Raw genomic sequence first — 23,777 nt, 5'->3', positions numbered from 1 at the left:
AAGTAAGAATTTGGTTGTCAGGCTGAAAAGATATGGTTACATTGAATTAGAACAGATTTCAATATTGATTCTGACCTTTGGCAGAGTTCTCAGTGAGGTAAGAGATAAAGAGGCCTCTGGGCTAGACAGCTGGTGTTTGTCGGGTGGAGTAAAATTCAAGCTTTGTTCTCACCCAGACACTCCAAGGGCAAAGCCAGTGGCAGAAACTGAGCTCTGCTGAAAGAAAGAGATAAGGTACCCACTTCTGAAGCCAAAGAAAGCTTCCCTGTTGGAACAGGCACAGGAAGGCTGCCTGCAGATCAAAAAGGGAGAGAGTACCACTCCATAATAAATATAGACCTACCCTCACAGACCTCCATGGTGGGGTCCATCTTAACAAAAAGTTGTGTCCACATGTTGGGGAGGGTCCTAGAATTAAGATCTCTCTTCAGGCCCACTCACAGCTGCCTCTCCAGGATCAGCAGTATGGCAGAGTACCAATCCAAGTCACTCTGGGTTGGAAGCCCAAACAGCATGCTTGAATCTCATTCTTTGCACTCATCTACCTGGACCACGATTGCCCATCCTCAGCCCTGTTGACATTTGGGGATGGATAAAGCCTCTTGATGAAAGTGAAAGAGGAGAGTGAAAAAGTTGGCTTAAAGCTCAACACTCAGAAAACGAAGATCATGGCATCCGGTCCCATCACTTCATGGGAAATTGATGGGGAAACAGTGGAAACAGTGTCAGACTTTATTTCTGGGGGCTCCAAAATCACTGCATATGGTGACTGCAGCCATGAAATTAAAAGACGCTTACTCCTTGGAAGGAAAGTTATGACCAACCTAGACAGCATATTCATACACAGAGACATTACTTTGCCAACTAAGGTCCGTCTAGTCAAGGCTATGGTTTTCCCTGTGGTCATGTGTGGATGAGAGTTGGACTGTGAAGAAGGCTGAGCACCGAAGAATTGATACTTTTGAACTGTGGTGTTGAAGAAGACTCTTGAGAGTCCCTTGGACTGCAAGGAGATCCAACCAGTCCATTCTGAAGGAGATCAGCCCTAGGATTTCTTTGAAAGGAATGATGCTAAAGCTGAAACTCCAGTACTTTGGCCACCTCGTGCGAAGAGTTGACTCATTGGAAAAGACTCTGATGCTGGGAGGGATTGGGGGCAGGAGGAGAAGGGGACGACAGAGGATGAGATGGCTGGATAGCATCAGTGACTCGATGGAGGTGAGTCTGAGTGAACTCCGGGAGTTGGTGATGGACAGGGAGGCCTGGCGTGCTGTGATTCATGGGGTCGCAAAGAGTCGGACACGACTGAGCAACTGAACTGAACTGAATTCCTTCTTGTAGGGGGCTGTCCAGTATAGGGTATTTAGCATCTCTGGTCTCTACCCATTAAATGCCAATAATATTCCCACCTGTAGTCGTGATAATCAAAAATGTTTTCAGATATTGCTGAACGTCCTATGATGGACAAACAACTTCCTTTGTCGAGTTACTGCTTAGAATGTGCTGGGATAGGTACTCAATAGTCCCAGTAAAGCCTACTTACAGCTAGATTCTAGTTGTCAGAGGATACATTTGTAGTCTGTATTTCATTTCTATGTACTTTGTCTTAAAATTACTGTAAATATTCCTTTTGAAAATTTAGGTTTGTACCAGTTGGACTAAAAGAAAATGGAATTTTCCTCACCTTAGTTTAGGAAGGTAACTCAGAGCCCTGGAGGACAGTAATGAGTTATCTCAGGGAAGCACCCAGCACACAGAATAGAGAGGCGTAGGGGGAGAGCTGTGGGTGCTGGAGTTTTCCCTTTAAAAAACTCACTACTTTTTCCCCCTGGAATTTCATAGGATATCTGTATTTTTCTTTGCAGCCTCATGCAAATGTTTTCATGAGCTTCCAATTTGTACACCTAAATATTCACTGACCATGTCCTCACTGTTTCAAGAGGGAGCTTTCATGCAATTTCACTCATTGTCCATGACAGGAAGAATTGTCAAGGTCAGCAGAAGGAAAGAATCATTGATTATAGGCCCCCAACAGGAAAATATGTACATTGCATCTCCTATAGTTCTGCCTCAGCATCAACACAGGGCCTTGGAACCACCTTAGGAGAGCCTGGCTACACCTCATGTGTGTTCTCGGAGCTTCAGGCTCACGTGAATTCATGTGCTCAGAGATAAACAAGACAAAGAAATAAAAACCAAATCATTCAGATGGCTTTGGGGGCTCTATTAACTGAGAGAAAGAGATAACTAAAAGGAAACCACAAATATACTCGATGAAATGAGGGTTTTGACAGATACTCAATGTGCAGAGCTAAAAGAAAGTTCAGCAGAGAATGCCAGAATAGGGAAGACCAGGGGTTGTTAGAAGTTTCAACAAGAAACAGATGGTTCCATCCGGCTGTAATAGAAGATGAAACTACTTATCAAAGCAGCCTAGTTACCTTATGAATATGTGCAGGAAAGAAACAAATAACTGGAAAGAGAATAAGGAAAGGGATTTGTGTTGTGAAAATAAAGAGGGAAACTTCATTAAAATGGAGTCAGGAGGCGAGCAGTGGATGGAGGGAGCTTTCATGCAATATCACTCATTGTCCATGACAGGAAGAATTGTCAAGGTCAGCAGAAGGAAAGAATCATTGATTACAGGCCCCCAACAGGAAAATATGTACATTGCATCTCCTACAGTTCTGCCAAGAGAACACACTGCTCATAGCAAACAACCTCTTCCAACAACACAAGAGAGGGCTCTACACATGGACATCCCCAGGTGGTCAATATTGAAATCAGACTGATTATATTCTTTGCAGCCAAATATGGAGAAGCTCTATACAGTCAGCAAAAACAAGACCAGGAGCTGACTGTGGCTCAATCATGAACTCGTTATTGCCAAATTCAGACTGAAATTGAAGAAAGTAGGGAAAACCACTACACCATTCAGGTATGACCTAAATCAAATCCTTAACAATTATACAGTGGAAGTGAGAAATAGATTTAAGGGACTAGATCTGATAGACAGTGCCTGATGAACTATGGATGGAGGTTTATGACATTGTACAGGAGGCAGGGAACAAGACCATCCCCAAGAAAAAGAAATGCAAAAAAGCAAAATGTCTGTCTGAGGAGGCCTGACAAATAGCTGAGAAAAGAGGAGAAGCCAAAAGCAAAGGAGAAAAGGAAAGATATTCCCATTTGAATGCAGAGTTCCAAAGAATAGCATGGAGAGATAAGAAAGCCTTCCTCAGCGATCAATGCAAAGAAATAGAGGAAAACAATAGAATGGGAAAGACTAGAGATCTCTTTGAGAAAATTAGAGATACCAAGGGAACATTTCATGCAAAGATGGGCTCAATAAAGGACAGAAATGGTAGGGACCTAACAGAAGCAGAAGATATTAAGAAGAGGTGGCAAGAATACACAGAAGAACTGTACAAAAAAGATCTTCATGACCAAGATAATCACGATGGTGTGATCACTCACCTAGAGCCAGACATCCTGGAATGTGAAGTCAAGTGGGCCTTAGGAAGCACCACTATGAACAAAGCCAGTGGAGGTGATGGAATTCCAGCTGAGCTATTTCAAATCCTGAAAGATGATGCTGTGAAAATGCTGCTGCACTTAATATGCCAGCAAATGTGGAAAACTCAGCAGTGGCCACAGGACTGGAAAAGCTCAGTTTTCATTCCAATCCCAAAGAAAGGCAATGCCAAAGAATGTTCAAACTACCGCACAATTGCACTCATATCACTAGCTAGCGAAGTCATGCTCAAAATTTTTCAAGCCAGGCTTCAGCAATATGTGAACTGTGAACTTCCAGATGTTCAAGTTGGTTTTAGAAAAGGCAGAGGAACCAGAGTTTAAATTGCCAACATTCACTGGATCATCAAAAAAGCCGGAGAGTTCCAGGAAAACATTTATTTCTGCTTTATTGACTATGCCAAAGCCTTTGACTGTGTAGATCACAAAAAGCTGTGGAAAATTCTGAAAGAGATGGGAATACCAGACCACCTGACCTGCCTCTTGAGAAATCTGTATGCAGGTCAGGAAGCAACAGTTAGAACTGGACATGGAACAACAGACTGGTTCCACATAGGAAAAGGAGTAAGTCAAGGCTGTATATTGTCACCCTGCTTATTTAACTTCTATGCAGAGTACATCATGAGAAAGGCTGGGCTGGAAGAAGCACAGTCTGGAATCAAGATTGCCAGGAGAAAGATCAATAATCTCAGGTATGAAGGTGACATCACCCTTACAGCAGAAAGTGAAGAACTAAAGAGCCTCCTGATGAAAGTGAAAGAGACTGCGAAAGTTGGCGTAAAGCTCAACATTCAGAAAACAAAGATCATGGCATCCGGTCCGATCACTTCATGGGGAAACAGTGTCAGACTTTATTTTTTGGGCTCCAAAATCACTGCAGATGGTGACCACAGCCATGAAATAATAAGACACTTACTCCTTTAAGAAAAGTTATGACCAACCTATACAGCATATTCAAAAGCAGAGACATTACTTTGTCAACAAAGATCCGTCTAACCAAGGCTACGGTTTTTCCAATAGTAATGTATGGATATGAGAGGTGGACTATAAAGACAGCTGAGCTCCAAAGAATAGATGTTTTTGAACTGTGGTGTTGAAGAAGACTCTTGAGAGTCTCTTTGACTGCAAGGAGATCCAACCAGTCCATCCTAAAGGAGATCAGTCCTGGGTGTTCATTGGAGGGACTGATGTTGAAGCTGAAACTCCAATACTTTGGCCACCTAATGCGAAGAGCTGACTCATTTGAAAAGACTCTGATGCTGGGAAGCATTGAAGGCAGGAGGAGAAGGTGACGACAGAGGATGAGATGGCTGGATGGCATCACCAACTCAATGGACATGAATTTGAGTGAACTCTGGGAGTTGGTAATGGACAGGGAGGCCTGGCGTGCTGCAGTCCGTGGGGTTGCAAAGAATCGGACACGACTGAGTGACTGAACTGAACTGACTGAACAGGAAACCAGCTACTGCAGCAACTCAGCCAATGAGAAACAGTCATCACCCTAGACTCTCACTTTTCTCCGACAGACTAATTCAAAACAATACTTCCTAACTTCCTCTTTTTTTCTTATAACGTTCCTTTCTTTTGTTGCACTTGCCTCTGGCTTTTGCTATAGCTTGCTTGTCCTGAATTGCAGCTCCTCTGGTATTTTTGAGTAAACCCATTCTGGTAAAATAACTGACTGATTTGTTTTTAAGGTCAACATCACTTGATGATAAAAAATGGGATCCCAAGAAAACCTCCAACAACTCCCAAGGTGTGTGAGCAACCCAAAAAGCCCAGAGCTCATTGCTTTCTCACTGACCATGAATTTGAGGAAAAGAGTCTCCTGGATTTCAAGCCCACACTCTGCATTTTGAGTTCAGGCTTTATTTGGGATCTGTTTGAAGGCTTTGTTCTTTCTGAGAGTGTTCATATGGCCTTTGGCCCAATTCCTTTGGAACTGGGCTGTTCCCACTGCAACTCTGTCTATTGGAACTCTGTTTATTGGAACTGTGTTGACCTTTAGCCTCATTCCTTTTGGAACTGAGCTGTTCCCACTGGAAGTCTGTCATATCAGAACTCTATCAGAACCGTCCTGATCTTTAGCCTAATTTCTTTTGGAACTGGGCTGTTCCTATAGGAATTGTATGTTTGAGAATTTTCCTTGTTGCTTTAGAGGAAAAAAATTCCAAAGAAATGGGATCCCAGTCATCAGAATGCTTTGAGGGTGCCCCCAGCCAATTTTATGTTTAAAAACTTGGATCTCTCATTAAAAAGAATAACATAATGCCGTTTGCAGCAACATGGATGGACCCAGAGAGTGTCATACTGAGTGAAGTAAGTCAGATGGAGAAGGAGAAATATCTTATGATAGCCCTGTGGAATCTAAAAAGAAATGCTACAAATGAACTTACAAAACAGAAAGAGACTCATAGATTTAGAGGACAATCTTACAGCTGCTGTGGGAAGGACAGGGGAAGGGATAGGTAGTTTGGGATGGATGTGTACACACTGCTATAATTAAAATGCATAACCAATAAGGATCTACTGTACAGCACTACAAACTCTGCTCAATGTTATCTGGCAGCCTAGATGGGAGGGGGATTCTGGGGAGAATGGGTACATGTACATGTATGACTGAATCTCTTCATTTTACTTGAAACTATCATAACATCATTAATCAGCTATAACCCAATACAAAATAAACAGTTAAAAAAAAACAAACCTCTCCTCATGTGCATTTCTAACTCAATAGACTGACTTAACCAAACACTAATGGCCATTACAGAGAACTCCCAAACTCCTCACACTTTTCTTCAAACTGAATTGGACAGCTGTGGGCGCTAAAGCTGTCAAAACCTAATGGGACACATATTTTCAATGATATTTTGAGGCTTGCAAGCATTATCCGGGGTCTAAAATTACTTCTCTACAAATACAACTTCTAAATTAACTGAGGCAAACAAACAACTAAAGAAAGACAAAACGACTTCTCCCCCGCCACCTCATTTTTTGAAGGCAGCCCCTTGTGCCCAGCCCCCACCCCTGATGCCACCCTTCTCCCCTGCTGCCCCCTCAGTTTCCCAGTCTCATCCTTTCACCAAGCTTCCCCTTTCCCTGAGCCTCTCCTCACCTCTCCCTTCTCTGAGGCTATCAGAACCTTTCCCTTTAAAGGTTTCTCTTCTGAGGATCCAAATAAACCCCAAACAGTCTTCTGTTTCCTGGACTATAAGGCCAAATTGAGAGCCCTGAAGTAACTGAGGAGCCCCATAGGTTTGCTGAAGTATTTAACATTGTTGCTCAAACTAGCCAACCTGCTGTCTCAGATTTGGGTCAGTTACTCTACTTGCTTGTTGCTGATGGTCAAGCCAAACAGTGAACGAATTTTGCTGGATGGGAACATCCTGAACAGGTGTAGAAAAACAAACTCTTAACTTTTAGCAAAAGGCTAGAACGCTGGCTGAAAACTTTCACTGGGCAATTACAGCAGCTCTTCCTAAGCCTGATTGAAATAAAACGAAGGTTTGCCCACAGAAATCTGAGGAACCCCTTCATGACGATTATAACAGACTTCAGATCGTTTTCAAATGAAATTCAGGTCTTCCTTCAGATGCTGAATCCACTCAGGTAGGCTTTAACTCTATGTTTATTAATGGGCTGAACTAGGATCTCTCTCTGGGTTGGAGTAGGAAGCCATGTCTACTTCAGAATTTAGTTAATTTAGCAAATGAGCTCATTTGAACTGTAGCTGACTCACCTAAATGAGAGACCACTAGAATTCTTAATTTTCAACTCCAGCAAATGAAGGCCCTGAAACAAAACTGAAAACCTCCTAGTGGGACTTTCCTGGTTGTATAGTGGTTAGGACTCCTTGTTTCCCTGCAAGGGGCATGGGTTCGATCCCTGGTCAGGGAACTGACATCCCATATGTTGTGTGGCCAGGAAAAAAAAAGACTATCAAAAACCTCCTATTTCTGCTGTTTTTCAGTTCAGTTCAGTCACTCAGTCATGTCCGACTCTTTGTGACCCCATGAATCACAGCACGCCAGGCCTCCCTGTCCATCACCGACTCCCGGAGTTCACTCAGACCCACGTCCATCGAGTCAGTGATGCCATCCAGCCATCTCATCCTCTGTCGTCCCCTTCTCCTCCTGCCCCCAATCCCTCCCAGCATCAGAGTCTTTTCCAATGAGTCAACTCTTCGCACGAGGTGGCCAAAGTACTGGAGTTTCAGCTTTAGCATCATTCCTTCCAAAGAAATCCCAGGGCTGATCTCCTTCAGAATGGACTGGTTGGATCTCCTTGCAGTCCAAGGGACTCTCAAGAGTCTTCTTCAACACCACAGTTCAAAAGCATCAATTCTTTCGCGCTCAGCCTTCTTCACAGTCCAACTCTCACATCCATACATGACTCCTAGAAAAACCATAGCCTTGACTAGACAGACCTTAGTCGGCAAAGTAATGTTTCTGCTTTTGAATATGCTATCTAGGTTGGTCACAACTTTTCTTCCAAGGAGTAAGCATCTTTTAATTTCATGGCTGCAGTCACCATCTGCAGTGATTTTGGAGCCCCCCAAAAATAAAGTCTGTCACTGTTTCCACTGTTTCCCCATCTATTTCCCATGAAGTGATGGGACCGGATGCCATGATCTTCGTTTTCTGAATGTTGAGCTTTAAGCCAACTTTTTCACTCTCCTCTTTCACTGTCATCAAGAGGCTTTTTAGTTCCTCTTCACTTTCTGCCATAGGGTGGTGTCATCTGCATATCTGACCTGGCAGTCTTGACTCCAGCTTGTGCTTCTTCCAGCCCAGCGTTTCTCATGATGTACTCTGCATAGAAGTTAAATAAGCAGGGTGACAATATACAGCCTTGACGTACTCCTTTTCCTATTTGGAACCAGTCTGTCGTTCCATGTCCAGTTCTAACTGTTGCGTCCTGACCTGCATACAGATTTCTCAAGAGGCAGGTCAGGTGGTCTGGTATTCCCATCTCTCAGAATTTTCCACCGTTTATTGTGATCCACACAGTCAAAGGCTTTGGCATAGTCAATAAAGCAGAAATAGATGTTTTTCTGGAACTCTCTTGCTTTTTCCATGATCCAGCGGATGTTGGCAATTTGATCTCTGGCTCCTCTGCCTTTTCTAAAACCAGCTTGAACATCAGGAAGTTCACGGTTCATGTATTGCTGAAGCCTAGAACCAAAATCTTGAACGAAAGGTTGTTACAAATTCAAGTGCTCCAGGAGTTTTCAGCCCTTTAGCCAGTTTAATTACCAAGACCTCCTGATTCCCAATGATGGGGCCTCCTAGGAGCTATAGGAGCTCTTCCCAATCCTCCCTCTTAATCAGCTTAGAGACACCACTCTCCTGATTGGGCATGTATCTCTCTGTCCTTACGGACCCAGAGCTACCCTCTCAGTGCTCAACCAACTGCTATAAAGCAGCCCCTGCCTCAGAGCACTAAGAGAGTTCAAAGAGTGAGGATCCTTAGTAAACCTCCCCAGGTTCCCATCTCTAAACTTGGTCCCTTTTGTTGAGGCCTTCTGAGAAATACACACCTTTTTTTCTCCTTAGTTCCTCTGCTCCTATTCATTTACTAGGCTGAGGCTTCTTAGAAGAGTATCACACTGGAATTTCTGTCTCCTAAAACGCAAAAACAATGCTAGAATTTGACAGCAGCAATAGCCAACCAAGTGAACTGAATGACGTTTCACCATCTTTTATTTGCTTTTATTTTTGTTGGCACTATAGCTGAATACGGGGACACTGACCATTTATCCCAATTGAATCAGCTACCACCCTCTTTATGGGAAAAATCTTCAAGGGATATTTGTAGAATCCACAGTGCATCCCCTGTCAAGATTCAAATAGATCCCTTAAAGCCTCTCTTCAGAATTAACACCCTATAAACTCAGATAGTAAAGCGTCTGCCTGTAATGCGGGAGACCCGGGTTCGATTCCTGGGTCGGGAAAATCCCCTGGAGAAGGAAATGGCAATCGACTCCAGCACCCTTGCCTGGAAAATCCCATGGACCGAGCAGCCTGATCGGCTACAGTCCATGGGGTCACAAAAAGTCAGACACGACTGAGTGACTTCACTTCACTTCAAGGCATCAAGCCATAACAGAGGATTGCAAGGCTCAGAGCCTCATGACCCTCTGTTCTAGTCCCTGTGTGCGGTGTGCGTGTGTGCACATGCACGCTCAGTCGCTTCAACTGTGCCCAACTCTTTGCTGCTCTATGGACTGTAGCCCGCCAGGCTCCTCTGTCCATGGGACTCTCCAGGCAAGAATACTGGAGTGGGTTGTCATGCCCTCCTCCAGGGGATCTTCCTGATCCAGGGATAGAACCTATGTCTCCTGTACTACAGGCGGGTTCTTTACCCCTGAGCCACGGGGTAAGCCCTCTAGTCCCTGTAATACCCATTTTACCTGTAGGAAAACTCAATGGCTCCGATGAACATTCAACCAGAACTTACAACCAATAAACAACTCTTTCATCCCTTGACACCCTGTTGTTCCCAACCTCCACACACTACTGACATCCAGTCCCACTGAAAGCACATTTTCACTGCAATTAATTTATGGAGTACATTCTTTAGTATTCCAGTTGATAAGGCTAAACAACACCCTTTTGGCCTCACTTGGAAAGAAAGGCAATAAATTTGGACAGTAAAGCCCCTGCATTTCATAGGAAGTTTGCCTTACTCTAAATCATGTTTGCCTTACTCTTCATCACCAACAAATCATGAAGGTTGATTTGGATGGTGTAAACTTTTCTGCAGGCTCTACTTTGTTATAATATGTAGGTAGTTTGCTTCTCTGCTCCCTTTCTCAAGCTTTTTCACAGGAAGACAACATTCATGCGTTAAAACTGTTAGCCTTGAAAGGACATAAAGTCTCCAATTAAAAACTGCTGTTTGCTCAAACTCAGGCTTGATATTCAGGCACTTCTCCGTCTTTTGAGCTAGTCACAGCACATCCAATGCACCTGGCCTCTGCCTCTTTTGATCAACAGCTGATAAAATGGAGATAAATTTCATTATCATAAAGGCCTAATTGCTTGTGTTAAAAATAACCTTGCTTTGGTAGAGCAATCCTTTCACAGCATGCTCCCAGGAGGCAAAGACCCTAAGCATCACACTTTGCAGCCTGCCTGTTGGAAAAGACGCCTCCAGAAAGACTCCCTTCAGCCTCGCTGGAAAGCCCCTATTAGGTATTGCTAACCATTCCTTGTGCTGTCAAACTCTATGGAACAGGCTCTTGGATTCAAAAAGCAATTCTTTGCTATTCCCAAATAACCTCATTTTTGCTGCTAAAATATTACTGCTTTATTTTTAAGGTTAACAGTGTGTAATTAATTTCACTACAATTGAGATCTTATTTGTATACCGTCTGTATCCATAGTCCCTTACATGTTAATATTTTTAGATAAACTTCACATGATAGAAAAGGAATTCTATTACAGGGAAAAACTTTGTGAATAACTTTTTTTTTTCCTTATAATAAGTGCATAAATGAAGATATAGCTGATCTACAGGAATTAGGTGTTGCCGTGATATGAGAAATCGGGCTTCTCAGGTGGCTCAGTGGTAAAGAATATGCCTGCCAATGTGAGAGATGCAGGAGATGCAGGTTTGATCCCTGGGTCAGGAAGATCCCCTGGAGGAGGAAATGGCAACCAACTCCAGTATTCTTGCCTGGAAAATCCCATGGACAGAGGAGCCTGGTGGGCTGCAGTTCATGGGGTCGCAAAGAGTGAGCCACAACTGAGCACGCATGCACATGATGTGGGAAAGAACCAGGAACTTCGACAGTTCAGTTTACTAACTAGATTAGGTTGGTTTCTTAGAAGCCTGTGACATAAAAAAATTCAATATTTATGTATAAAATGAAACACTACTTGACGTCTGTAACTTTACCACAAAGTGTTACAACATTGGAAAGGCAAGAGATCCAGAACAGCCAAAATGATCTTGAAAAAGAAAAAAAAAAGCTGGAGGACTCATATAAATTTCAAAACTCAATAACTGTAGTAATCAAGACAGGGTGGTACCAGCATAGGACAGACATGCAGGTGAATCAAAGAGAATTGAGAGTGAGAAGTAAAGGGTATCATGTATGGTGCACTGACTTTTGACAGAGGGGCCAAAACAGTTTAGTGGGAAAAGTCTTTTCAACCAATAGTGGTAATAGGACAACTGGATTCCACATGCAAAAGAATGAATTTGGGCCCCTACTCTGCACCACACAGAAAAAGTAACTTAAAGTGAATCACAGGCATAAGTCTAAGAGCAAAAACTACATAATTCTTAGAAGAAACACAGGAGTAAGTCTTCATGATCTCAGATTAGGCAATGATTTCTTAGCTACAACAGCAAACCCACAAGATTGATTAGCAGAACATCATTAAAATTAAAACTGTTTGTGCTTTAAAGAACACAATCAAGAAAATGAAGACCATCCACAGATAGGAAAATATTTGCAAATCATGTATCTGATAAGGGATTTGTATCTGGAATATATAAAGAACTCTTACAACTCAACAACACAAAGGCATTTATCCAAAGAAGAGACACAAACAACCAATAAGCACCAATAAGAACAGATGCTCAACACTTAGTCTGCACAGAAATGCAAATTAAGACAGTGAGCTAATATATCCCAACTATTGGGATGCTATAATAAAAGAGATGGACAATAACAAGTGTTATTGTTACATTGTTATTGTTATTATGGCAGAGAGAGATTGGAACCCTTATACTTTGCTGGTGGGAATGTAAAATCACGCACCCACTTTGGGAAGCAGTCTGGCAGTTTTATCAAACCAGTCAAACCTAAAGGAAATCAATGCTGTATATTTATTGGAAGGACTGATGCTGAAGCTGAAGCTTCAATACTTTGGCCACCTGATGTGAAGAGCTGACTCACTGGAAAAGACCCTGATGCTGGCAAAGATTGAAGGCAAAAGGAGAAGGGGATGGCAGAGGATGAGGTGGTTAGATAGCATCACTGACTAAATAGACACGAATCTGAGCAAACTCCAGGAGATGTGGGGGACAGAGGAGCCTGGTGTGCTACAGTCCATGGGGTCACAGAGAGTATACAACTTAGCAAATGGAAAACAATAACAAATGTTAAACACAGAGTTACCATATATAACACAACAATTCTATTCCTAGGTATTTACTGAAGATAACTAAAAACATATGTTCACACAAAGACTAGTACATAAATGTTTATAGCAATATTATTTAAAATAATCAAAAGATGGAAACAATCCAAATGTTCCTTAAATGATGAATGGATAGACAAAATGTAATATACCCATACAATGTGATATCATTAAGCCACAATAGGGAATGAAGTATTGATATATGCTACAACACGGATAAATCTCAAAAACATGCTAAGTGAAAGAAGCTAGTCATAGAAGACCACATATCCTGTGATCCTATTCACGTAAAGTGTCCTGAATAGGCTGCTACTGCTGCTGCTAAGTCGCTTTAGTTGTGTCCGATCCTGTGCGACCCCATAGACGGCAGCCCACCTGGCTCCTCCGTCCCTGGGATTCTCCAGGCAAGAACACTGGAGTGGGTTGCCATGTCCTTCTCCAATGCATGAAAGTGAAAAATGAAAGTGAAGTCACTCAGTCGTGTCCGACTCTTCGCGACCCCAAGGACTGCAGTCTACCAGGCTTCTCCATTCATGGGATTTTCCAGGCAAAAGTACTGGAGTGGGGTGCCATTGCCTTCTCCACCTGAATAGGCAAATCTATATAAATAGAAAGTAGATTAATGATTGCAGAGAGCTGGGGAGGTGGTGGCAGTCTTTTGGGGTGCTAAAAATATTCTAATGTTAGATTATGGCTATGGGATAAACCTGTAAATATAGTAAAAGCCACTGATTTATACACTCTAAATGAAATCTTAGGGAACTGCCTGGCAGTCCAGTGGTTAGGACTCTTTCACTGGATGGGACACAGGCTCAATCCCTGGTCAAGGAAATCAGATCACACAAGTGGCGTGGCAAAACTAAATAGATAAATGGGGGCACTTATGGTATATAAATTATATCCTGACAAAGCTGTTAATTTATGTTCTGCTTAGTAATGCAGACTTTTTCTGAGATTTAAAGACATCATGGTTATCTTAACTCTTCCCTAGGATTTTGGTGGTAAATTTTTATATACAGTAAATATCACTAAAGACAACTCCAAACCAAAGAATAGTGCTAAGAAAATGCCCTTTGTATGTTCATCTGCTGTTGGTAGAGAAGTTAATTTTTAATCTCAGGTTGATTTCTTGGTATCCAGAATGCTTTAATTTGCTGCGAGTTGCTTCCTGAAGTGATCACCTGTCTACTGCCCACACCCCCTCATTAAAATAAGAAAAGATCACATAATTATTTCTTTAATATGTTCATTTTATATATTGGAATGAAAGTAGATTAAAGATCTGTTCCATAGGTTACAGCTATTTATACTATAACTCATTACTTCTCAGAGTCACAAGTCTTAACAGCTAGCTGTGCATATCTAACGGAGAAGGCGATGGCACCCCACTCCAGTACTCTTGCCTGGAGACTGGTGGGCTGTCGTCTACGGGGTCGCACAGAGTCGGACACGACTGAAGCAACTTAGCAGCAGCAGCAGCAGCAGTGCATATCTAAAGTGTAAATTCCTGGTATTTTTACACTTTTCACAGTGAAACTTATCCAGATTTGTCTACAGGAGCTATTTCTGTTTGTGGTACACTGAGAAAGAGCTACATAGGATGAAAAATGAAAGGTCTCATGGGACTAAAAATGAAATATCCTTTATGGCAACTTAAAAACCTTACTATCACTGCTTGGGCTTTCCTTGTGGCTCAGTAGTAGAGAAGCCATCTGCCAATACAGAAAACGCAGATTCAATCCCTGATCCCACAAGATCCCACATGCTTGCAGCAACTAAGCCTGGGCGCTACAACTATTGAACTTGTGCTCCAGAGCCTGGCAACAACAGTTACTGAAGCCTATGTGCCCTCGAGCCTGTGTTCTGCAACAAGAGAAGCCACAGCAATGAGAAGCCTGTGCACTCTGCTCTCTGCAACTAGAGAAAAACCCACGCAGCAACGAAGACCCAGCGCAGCCAAAAATAAATAAAGTTAAATGAAAAACGTTATTATCACTACTTGTAGTAATTACAGGGTTTTCTTCACAAAAATATTTTGACTCACAATCAATTTTTAACCTTGGGACAACTTCTTGTTATCAATATATGTCATGTGCCTGAACATACGGCTCAAGAGCCACTATCAGCCACCTCACTGCAAGAGATGCAAACTAATTCAAATTTAACCTGAACGGAATTCAGAATCTTCCATTAAAATTCATATTATGTGTTTTGAAGAAAAATAAGTCACTTTTAACTATATGCTTTGGGGAATTATTGGTAGACTTGCTTATTCATATATTTTTAAAGATTACCTTTTCTCCCCTGCATACCCGAGTGATCCTTTGCATTCAGTCCCAAGGGTTTTTTCTTTCTAAGAATCCAGGAATCTTTACAGAAATATTGTGTTTCCCTTTAAATTAACAAGATTAGGCGGCACTGAAGCTAAGCGACCCTAAATTCTATAGCACCCTCGGACATTAGATATGCAAAAACTGTAAGAGGTACCAAAATTTACTAGGGAAGAGAAAAAAATACTCTGAAGTTTATTTTTGACTATTTTAAAAATTGTGTTTAAGAATAATATCTTGCAAACCAATTTTAACATTATCCAGAACATAACATCTAAATACTATGATAGTTTCTTTCCCCACATCCTTGCAAGCCAAGTTTAACGTTATGTAGAACATAGCATCTAAATATTATGAGTGAAATTTTTTTTCCCCACATCTTCACAAATTACTACAACCTTATAATCCCTTGTCTGAAACTTTATTTGGCCTGACAGGTTTCAGAATTCAGAACATCTATCAGAAAAGTGTGTCTGCCACATATTATGTAACACCACTAGCAAGCACAGAAGATGCACTGCAACCAAACTTCTTCGTATTTTTGCAGCAAACTTACAAATACTCATTTGTATCCTCAGTTTCCTTCTGGTCACATTTTACAAAGTTAGGAAAAGATTGGGACCTGGGACAGACATGTTAACTTGAAATCCAGTTATTTATATGATATCCATTTCACAGACACTGTAAAGTATTGGCCTTTTCTTTCACAAAAATGAAAATGTATTTAAAATGAAAACTGAAACAGTGTATTTCCAGGAGTAAATGTAAAATAGATTTGCTTGTGAAGCTATGTTAATTGTATTATGATCTTTCTCTAGCACTTGCCTAGTTCCCTCTGGTTGAAAACTCATTTCTTGGTGCGACAGTAGAAGGTATCAGGTCACCCTGAAGCTTGCAGTGTGAGTCCCTGCGCGCTTCAAGGTCCTCGGGCAGCAGGGAGACCTGTGGGAGGGTAAGGAAGCTCTGACAGCCCAGTGCTGCAGGATGTCTAACTGGGCAAATTTCAGCCTCAGTGGGTGAAGCAAAAGAGAGATCAAGTGGGGATTTATGTGGTTACTGTTCTCTTGGTAGGACATGGAGGGAACGATAGTATTCCTCCTTAAGGCACTGGTATAAATTCTTACTTGGGAGTTACAAAAAGTGACGAGGAGTTCTTCACTTTGGGAAGAGCGGCTACTAAGTAGGAGCTGGAGCTAGAAGAGGAACAGCGCGGCGAGCTTGCACCTCCACAGCTTGCGTGAAAATAGGCCGTTTGTTTTTATACCGGTTCCAGAAAGTCAGCTCCTGAGCGGAGCGCAGCCCGCCCTCAGCTCCAGCCACGTCCCGAGTGAGGCGCTGTGGTCCACCGGCTGCAAGCAGTTACTGGCAGGCTGGGTTCGGACTGCGGCCCTTACGGCCCGCCCGCCAGGCCTGTCGGTGGCGGGCAGCTGACCTGGAAAGCCCGAGAGAGGCGTGGCCAGGTCGCGAGAAAGCGCAGACCCCGCCCGCCCTCCGCGCCTTCAAGGACCGGGCGGGCCCCCAGGGCATGCCAACCAATCCCCGCTTCCCGGTGACCGCGGGGCGGGACCCTCGCGGCGTTCCGTCCAATTCGCGCTCTTCTGGGCTTGAGCGGAGCAGGCCGGTGCAGCAGGGGGTCGGGACTGTTTGGCTGGCGGAGTTTGCGCTCCCTCCCTCTCTCCCTAATATTTTGGGGGTGGGGAGAAGTTAAGGACAGAGTTAAATGGTGTAGAGCAGCAGAGGTGACAGGACTCGGCGGAGGTGACTTCGGGCATGTCGCTGGCCCGAGTCTGAGAGGTACTCCTGAAGTTGGGCCGCTGGGCTGGTCCGTGGTGGTGCTTCGTTAGATTGCTGTCACCTGGTGGTTTTTAGAGTGTGCGGAGCTGCCTTTGTGGTGGTGGGGGTCGTCTCCGAGCTCTCGTCGCCCTCTCCTCCTGTCTCTGGAGCCAGGCTTTGAACTTGCAGCCCTGCGATAAATCGCCAGCACCAGGCCCCTGGGCACCGGGAGGTACACTGTTATCGGGGGCTTATCTAAAGGAAGGGAGTGGGGTTGTCCTAGTAGTTAACCTAGTTAATCCGTGTAGTAATTTTTATCTAGCTTTCTGGCTAAGGAAAGGAAATGGCAACTCACTCCAGTGTTCTTGCCTGGAGAATCCCAGGGACGGGGGAGCCTGGTGGGATCTATGGGATCGCACAGAGGTGGGCACGACTGAAGCGACTTAGCAGCAGCTTTCTGGCAGATGGACTTTTTGCGTGTTTGCTGTGAGTTCCGAAGGGATGAGACTTGGCTCCTCCCATCCCTTTAGTTGTATGTCTTCCACCCTCTTTTACTAGTTTTTGTTAATTTTTTACTCCTGGAATTGTTAAGCTTGTTTTCGCCCTGCCCACAGTTCACCAGCTCAGTTCACACTCTTGTGGTTCCTGAACAGAATTGTTGCAACAAGCACTTGGCAGTCCTAAACAACTCGTCTTGGTTTACCGGTATGTGGTAATCTATTCCTTTTACTTCTTTTTCCTGATTCTGTTTTGTACTCAGAGTTTCATCTTACTGCTCCCAGTGGGCACTGTAATTAAGTCCGGCATCATCACTTTCCTAAAGCATTTATTTATAGGTTTTTTTGGAATTGTATTATTCAGTCTTTGTGATTGAGAGTTCAAAACAATCCTCCATGAAAGAATCTGATAATTCACGTTTTTACTGTGTACCTCTTGCTGAGTTAAGACCGTAGTGAGTATGGAATTGATCGTGGTGGTCTCAGATGCCTAGAGGGTAAGTGGCACGTATGTATACAGAGAATAGTTTGTTTTTCTACATAGGTGTATTAGCTTCCTATTGCTTCATAACAGTTTATCACAAACCTAACAGTTAAAAAACAAATTTATTAACTGGCATCTCTATAGATGCAAAGTTTGGGTAGGTTTAGCTGGGTTCACTGCTTAGTGTCTCACAAAGCTGAAATGAATTTGTTGGTCCCGGCTTTCTGAGGGAGAATCCATCTTCAGATTCACTGAGGTTGTTGGTAGAATTAATTTCCATGCAGTTATTAATTTCCATGCAGAATTAATTTCCATCAGGACCGAGGTTCTCCTTTCCTTACTGGCTGTCACCTGGGCCTTCTCTCAGTTCCACGGGAGCATGTGCATTTTCAAAGTCAGACAGCACCTTCAACCCTCTTCATGCTTTTAATCTCCCTGACTCATCTTTGGCCACCTCTTGGAGAAAGCTTTCTGCTCCTAAGAGCTCAAGTGATTAGATTAGGCCCACCTGGCTAATCCCTCTCCTTTAAGGTCAATTTTGCAATAACACCATCACAGTCCAAGAAGTGATAATCTCATATTCACAGGTTCTGGGTATTAGAGGGGGCAGAATCAAGAGGGCCACTTACAGAAATCCTGCTTAACATGATGTGGTTGTCTCAAAACTAGATTATTTTTATAATTCAGTTTCAAAGGTGTTAAGGAAAAAAATTAACCCTAACAACGACTCTGATTATTTGAGTATCCTCTCTATAAATAAAGAAATTTAGATAAAGTTATTTGTCCCAGGGCATGTGAGTAGAAAATGACGAGTTGGTATTTGGACCCAGATCTGCATTTCCTTTAGTCCTAAAGTCATGTTTATGGATGGTCACAGTGAAGTGCAGTCAGTCATTTAGATAGGAAAAAGCTGAGGAATTGGAATATTTGTTGTATCTCAGTTTTGGATTATCTCTTTATATTAGTGGTATAGTGGCATAAGTAAAAGGGTTTTTTTTTGTTGTTGGTGGTGGTTTTTTTGTTTGTTTTTCTTAATACATCTAGAGGAAGGAGTCCAGGGCTAGTAGGAAGATGCTAATAGCCTCAATACCTGTCTCTTGTAAATGGGTCCAAAGTGCTAGTCCAGTTGGCACTTTCCTGCTTGGCAGTGAGGAGGAGAGAAAGCAGAGGAGAACACCTGTAGTTCCTTACAGGGGCATGATATGGAGGCAACATACACATCCGAAAGCCATACCGAGCTCCAAGGGAGAGTAGGAGAGAGTCAGCTATGTGGCCTGCTACCTAGCTGAGACTCAGGATTCTGTTAAGAAAGGGCAAGAATTATATTGGCTTAAAGCAGTCTCTGCCACACCATTATTATTTTTTAAAATAATGTTTTATTCTGTAACTTTCTGTGAGTGGAATATACTATTTGACTTTGCTATTAGTTTTAACAAGTAGTATTTGAAAGGACAGGAAATTCTTAATATTACTGTTCCTTGATTTCTCAGCTGCTATTTTAATATATAATTTTAAAGGCTTCTTTGAGGAATTTCTTTTTCTATTCACATTTTGTGTTACTTTGATTTCTCTGAAAATTAATACATCTGGAAAATGTTCAAGATTGCTTTATGATACTTGATCATTCTGTGTAGGCCTCACTGCACAGTTAGGTTACAGCAGCTTGTCATATGACTTATGCATTCTGTAATATTTTGTAAGTTTATGATTTAATGACTCTTCCATACCTTTTCATATTTTCCTCTTGAAATTTCTTTCTCTCAAGTCTATTATCCTTTTCTATACATCTGCATTCTACCTACCCATTTTGACTTACTGTAAGTCCCCTCTCCCACTATCAGGTATGGGAGGAAGATTATGGTCAGACAGATCTGTATTTGAGTTGTTGGTTTGATCTTAGGCAATTTACTAAATCTCTAAGATTTGACTTATGTAAAATGGCAGTGAATGCCATTTTTCATAGAATGAAGATGAAAGAGATGACACATTTTCTATCACACTTACTGCAATACTTGGCTCAATAAAATATAGTGATTTTGAGGATCACTGCTTGACCTCTAGCAATTTGAGACTCCTTTTTTTTTTTAATTGATTTTCTCTCTCTGACAAATCTGTGAATTCCTAAGGACTAGAACCAAGTCCTAGATATACTGTGATTCCTAAATATTGACGTAGTGGATTGAAACTAGTACCTAAAAGAATATTTATGAGAGTTAATTATGAGGACTTTTTTTTAATAGTGTTCCTATTGTGACTGTATCATGGAAAATCAACTGGCTAAATCAACTGAAGAAAGGACATTTCAGTACCAAGATTCCCTTCCATCACTGCCTGTTCCTTCACTTGAAGAATCATTAAAAAAATACCTTGAATCGGGTATGTTTGTGATCTTTTAATGTATGTTAATATTGCTAGCAGCTTAACTGTGAAATTGTCAGAAGTTGATGAGGGTCTAATTGTTTTGTCCTCTAAGTGAAAAGTGAAAATGAAGTCACTCAGTCGTGTCCGACTCTTTGCGACCCCATGGACTGTAATCTACTACACTCCTCCGTCCACGGGATTTTCCAGGCAAGGGTATTGGAGTGGGTTGCCATTTCCTTCTCCAGAAGATCTTCCCGATCCAGGGATTGAACCCAGGTCTCCCGCACTGTAGGCAGACGCTTTAACCTCTGAGCCACCAGTGAAGTCTTTGTCCTCTAGGCTCATGATAATTAAAAGTATCCTTAAAATGTCCAAAACATTTCTGTCTTTCTCTCATGTTAATTTTTCCATAGTTAAAAAACCAGGTAGTACTATTAGGTTTATAATAAGTAGCAGTCCTCTGCCTCGTTTCCCCCACTGCATTTTCAAATATCTACTTCTTGTGTTATCTCCAGATTTAAACTAACATTCATATACAACTCCTTCTTAGATTTTTTTAGTTGTAGATATTATATGTTAGTTCCTAAAAAGATGAAGGTTTAGCTCTCTTACACACCTCTAACCTCCAGCTTCATTTCTCAACATTTATGCAATCTAACATATCACATTTTCCCTCCAATTTTCTCACTGTTGCCCAGAATCACCATTTGCAATTTAATTAGTGTTCACCTGATTTAAATCTGGATTTACCCAAAGTAGGACTTCCCTGGTGGCTCAGATGGTAAAGTGTCTTGCTTACAATGCGGGAGACCTGGGTTCCATCCCTGGGTCGGGAAGATCCTCTGGAGAAGGAAATGGCAACCCACTCCAGCACTCTTGCCTGGAAAGTAACATGGATGGAGGAGCATGGTGGGCTACAGTCCATGGGTCTCAAAGAGTCAGACACGACTGAGTGACTTCACTTTCACTTTCACTTTACCCAAAATAATTGACCAGACCATGGAGGGTTTGGGGGTATGCAATTATTCACAAGAGAACCATTCAGGGTACAGTACTGTAATTACCTTTTTGCTGCATTTTTTTTGGTGTTTCCTCATTTTTCATTTGCTTGCTTTGCTTCGTATCTACAACTAACTCACTCCAGATATCTCACTACACCTAAAATCCCTGAATCCACTTAAATACACGAGATAGTCACTCAGTTTCATTTCTTCTTGGAGACATCCCTCCTGGAGCCCCCTACCTTCTGTTGGAGTTAGTGTTTACTTTTCTCAGGATGGCTGGAGGTTCTGTAGCCATCACTCCGGTTCTCTTCACCTCTCTCTCCTGTGTTGGATTCCCTGGTTCCTGGGATCTGTTTTCCTCTTTTTGTTTGCTTATTTTGAAGTGCATCTTTAGAGGCTACTTGAGAAAGGGTGTCTGGGAGGAAAAGAATGTTTTTATGTTACTCATGCTTGATTGTTTGGCTGAGTATAGAATTTTGGGTTGAAAATGACTTTTCCAAAGTTTTGAAGGGACTGTCTGTTTTTCTTGAGAAACGTGATGCTGTCCTGGTGTTTGACCCTTTATATGTGACCTGTTGTTTTTCACTCCCTAGATGTGTTTGGAAACCATTTCTTTATCTCTGTTATTCTGCATATCTCAGTGATGTACCATGATGTATAGGTATTTTCATTATTTCTCTGAACATTCAGTGGGTCCTTTCTGTTTAAAAAGTTATGTTCTTCAGTTCTAGGAAATTATTCTTTTTTTTAATTAGAGGAAAATTGCTTTATTATGTTGTGTTGTTTCTGCCATACAACAAAGCAAATCAGTCATAATTATATGTATATCCCATCCTTCTTGAGCCTCCCTCCCCCACCACATTCCAGCCCAGAAATTTTTAAAGTATCACTTGTTTTGTATTGTTTTGTAGTTTTCTCCTCTCTTTTTTTTTCACTCTCTTTCTGAGAGCAGCTCCTATTACTTGGATCTGGTTCTTCTGGGCAAAGCTTTTAATTAAAAAGTTGTTTTCCTTTCATTTTATTAGTGTAAGTGACAGTGTTAGTCACTCAGTCATGTCTGACTCTTTGCAGCTCCATTGCCTGCAGTCCACCAGGCTTCTCTGTCCATGGAGTTCTCCAGGCAAGAATACTGGAGTGGGTTGCCATTCCCTTCTCCAGCAGATCTTCCTGACCCAGGGACCCAGGTCTCCTGCATTGCAGGCAGATTCTTTACCTCCTGAGCCACTTGTCCCTTTTTGGTCCGTTTAATATTTGGTATCATCAGTCCTTTTTTGGTCTGACTCCTACATGAAAGGCTTTCCTCTAATATGTGGCAATCCTTTGTCATTCACATTTGAGTCAGATCCTGAGAAGCTTATGGGGAGCTCTGAGTGTGTGGGTAGACCTTGGTGACCTGTGGGCCTTAGAATGGACCATAGAGGGTAACAGGGTAGAGATCGAGTCGTTCTATTAGGACATATCCAGATGCCCAGACTCCTTTCTCTTGGACTGATATTTTCCCTGAAGAATTCTTTCATCTTTTGCTAAGAAGGCAGAAGCCTGATGGCTAGTGTTTGGAGAGCTGAGTGGAGGAAGAGGCAGGAGGGATCATTGCTCTAGTGTGCACTTTCATCGTTAACCCTTTGTTTAAAATGTGAGCTGGAATCCACGTATTCTGCTAGTCTGGTACAACTTCTCCTAAGGGTAACATATTTCTAACGCTATTAGCGGGGAGGAAGTTGTCTGGCTTTCTGGCGTGTAGGAGATTCACAAGGACAGGTGTGGATGGGGTGGTTGTCAGCTGCTTTTATAGGCAATGAAGCAGTTACACTGTTTTCAGCCTCATATTGTCCCTTGTCTTTAGAAGTCTGTGTGTCTTGAATTCTTGAACCTTCCTAGAGTTCCACTGCTTGTTGTTCCACAGGACTTGGCTTGCTTGTTGGGTTTGCACCAAACTCTCCTTACCTTCCCACTTCTTTCTAGTCCCTAGGCTGTGGATACTTCGTCCGTTCTGTGGTCAGTCACCATTTCCCCACGTGTTTTCTTATTTGTAAAGTGGTAACCTCTCTGCTGTCCTCTCTTCTTTCATGTTCTTTGTCCTTATAAACCTATACCTTTTTAGTAATTCTCATTTTAGTGAGTTACTAGAAGTGAAGATACATTTATGAACTTAGTTCCCTTTGTTTAACTGGAAGACCTGATTTTTTTTTCTTTTTTTGTCACCTACTTTCATCTGGGAATTCTAGTTTTTTTTAAAAAAAAAACTTTCTGATTATTCACTTGTGCTCTCTGAATGCAGCTATTTAAATTAACTTTAAGGTTTTGAGGAGGCAAAAATAAATCAAAAGGAAGATATTAATGTCCCTTGATTTCTAATTAAGGGATTTCTACTTTCATCTATAGCTTAATTTTCAGAACACTTGGTTTTCATGAACTAGGCACCTTGTATTCTGTGTATGTGTTCATGAAGAAAATCATTATTGGCCACAAGTGATCCTAAACTGCTCCAGGAAGGCTATACACTTAAATCTACATATATGCTGCATTTACATTCATAATGTTTAAGGCTCTGCTTGAACATTAATGGAAAGAAGCTCTAATTTCTCACAGTAATGGCTAAACAGGATTTACTTTCCTATTGGACTAATAACTAGGTGATA

General features: G+C 42.0%; 1 protein-coding gene across 7 annotated transcripts in view; it reads left to right on the top strand.

Annotated features, from left to right (window-relative positions):
• The first annotated feature begins 16,386 nt into the window (after positions 1-16,386).
• Positions 16,387-23,777, top strand: part of CROT (carnitine O-octanoyltransferase) — a 50,807-nt gene continuing 43,416 nt past the window's right edge. The window contains exons 1-3 of one of the 7 annotated variants that reach the window (XM_069587739.1): positions 16,387-16,813; positions 17,407-17,497; positions 20,014-20,149. In XM_069587739.1, coding sequence (XP_069443840.1) covers positions 20,035-20,149 — 115 coding nt within the window. In that variant the 5' untranslated portion in view covers positions 16,387-16,813; positions 17,407-17,497; positions 20,014-20,034. Of the gene's footprint in view, positions 17,025-17,406; positions 17,498-20,013; positions 20,150-23,777 lie in introns of all 7 variants that reach the window. The other 6 variants (XM_069587740.1, XM_069587741.1, XM_069587744.1 and 3 more) reach the window with 6 other exon arrangements.

The sequence above is a fragment of the Ovis canadensis genome, chromosome 4 (assembly GCF_042477335.2).
Source record: "Ovis canadensis isolate MfBH-ARS-UI-01 breed Bighorn chromosome 4, ARS-UI_OviCan_v2, whole genome shotgun sequence".
In the NCBI taxonomy this organism is placed as follows: domain Eukaryota; kingdom Metazoa; phylum Chordata; class Mammalia; order Artiodactyla; family Bovidae; genus Ovis; species Ovis canadensis.
The sequence above is the reverse complement of the archived record's forward strand: the minus strand, read 5'-3'. Positions and strand labels throughout refer to the sequence as shown.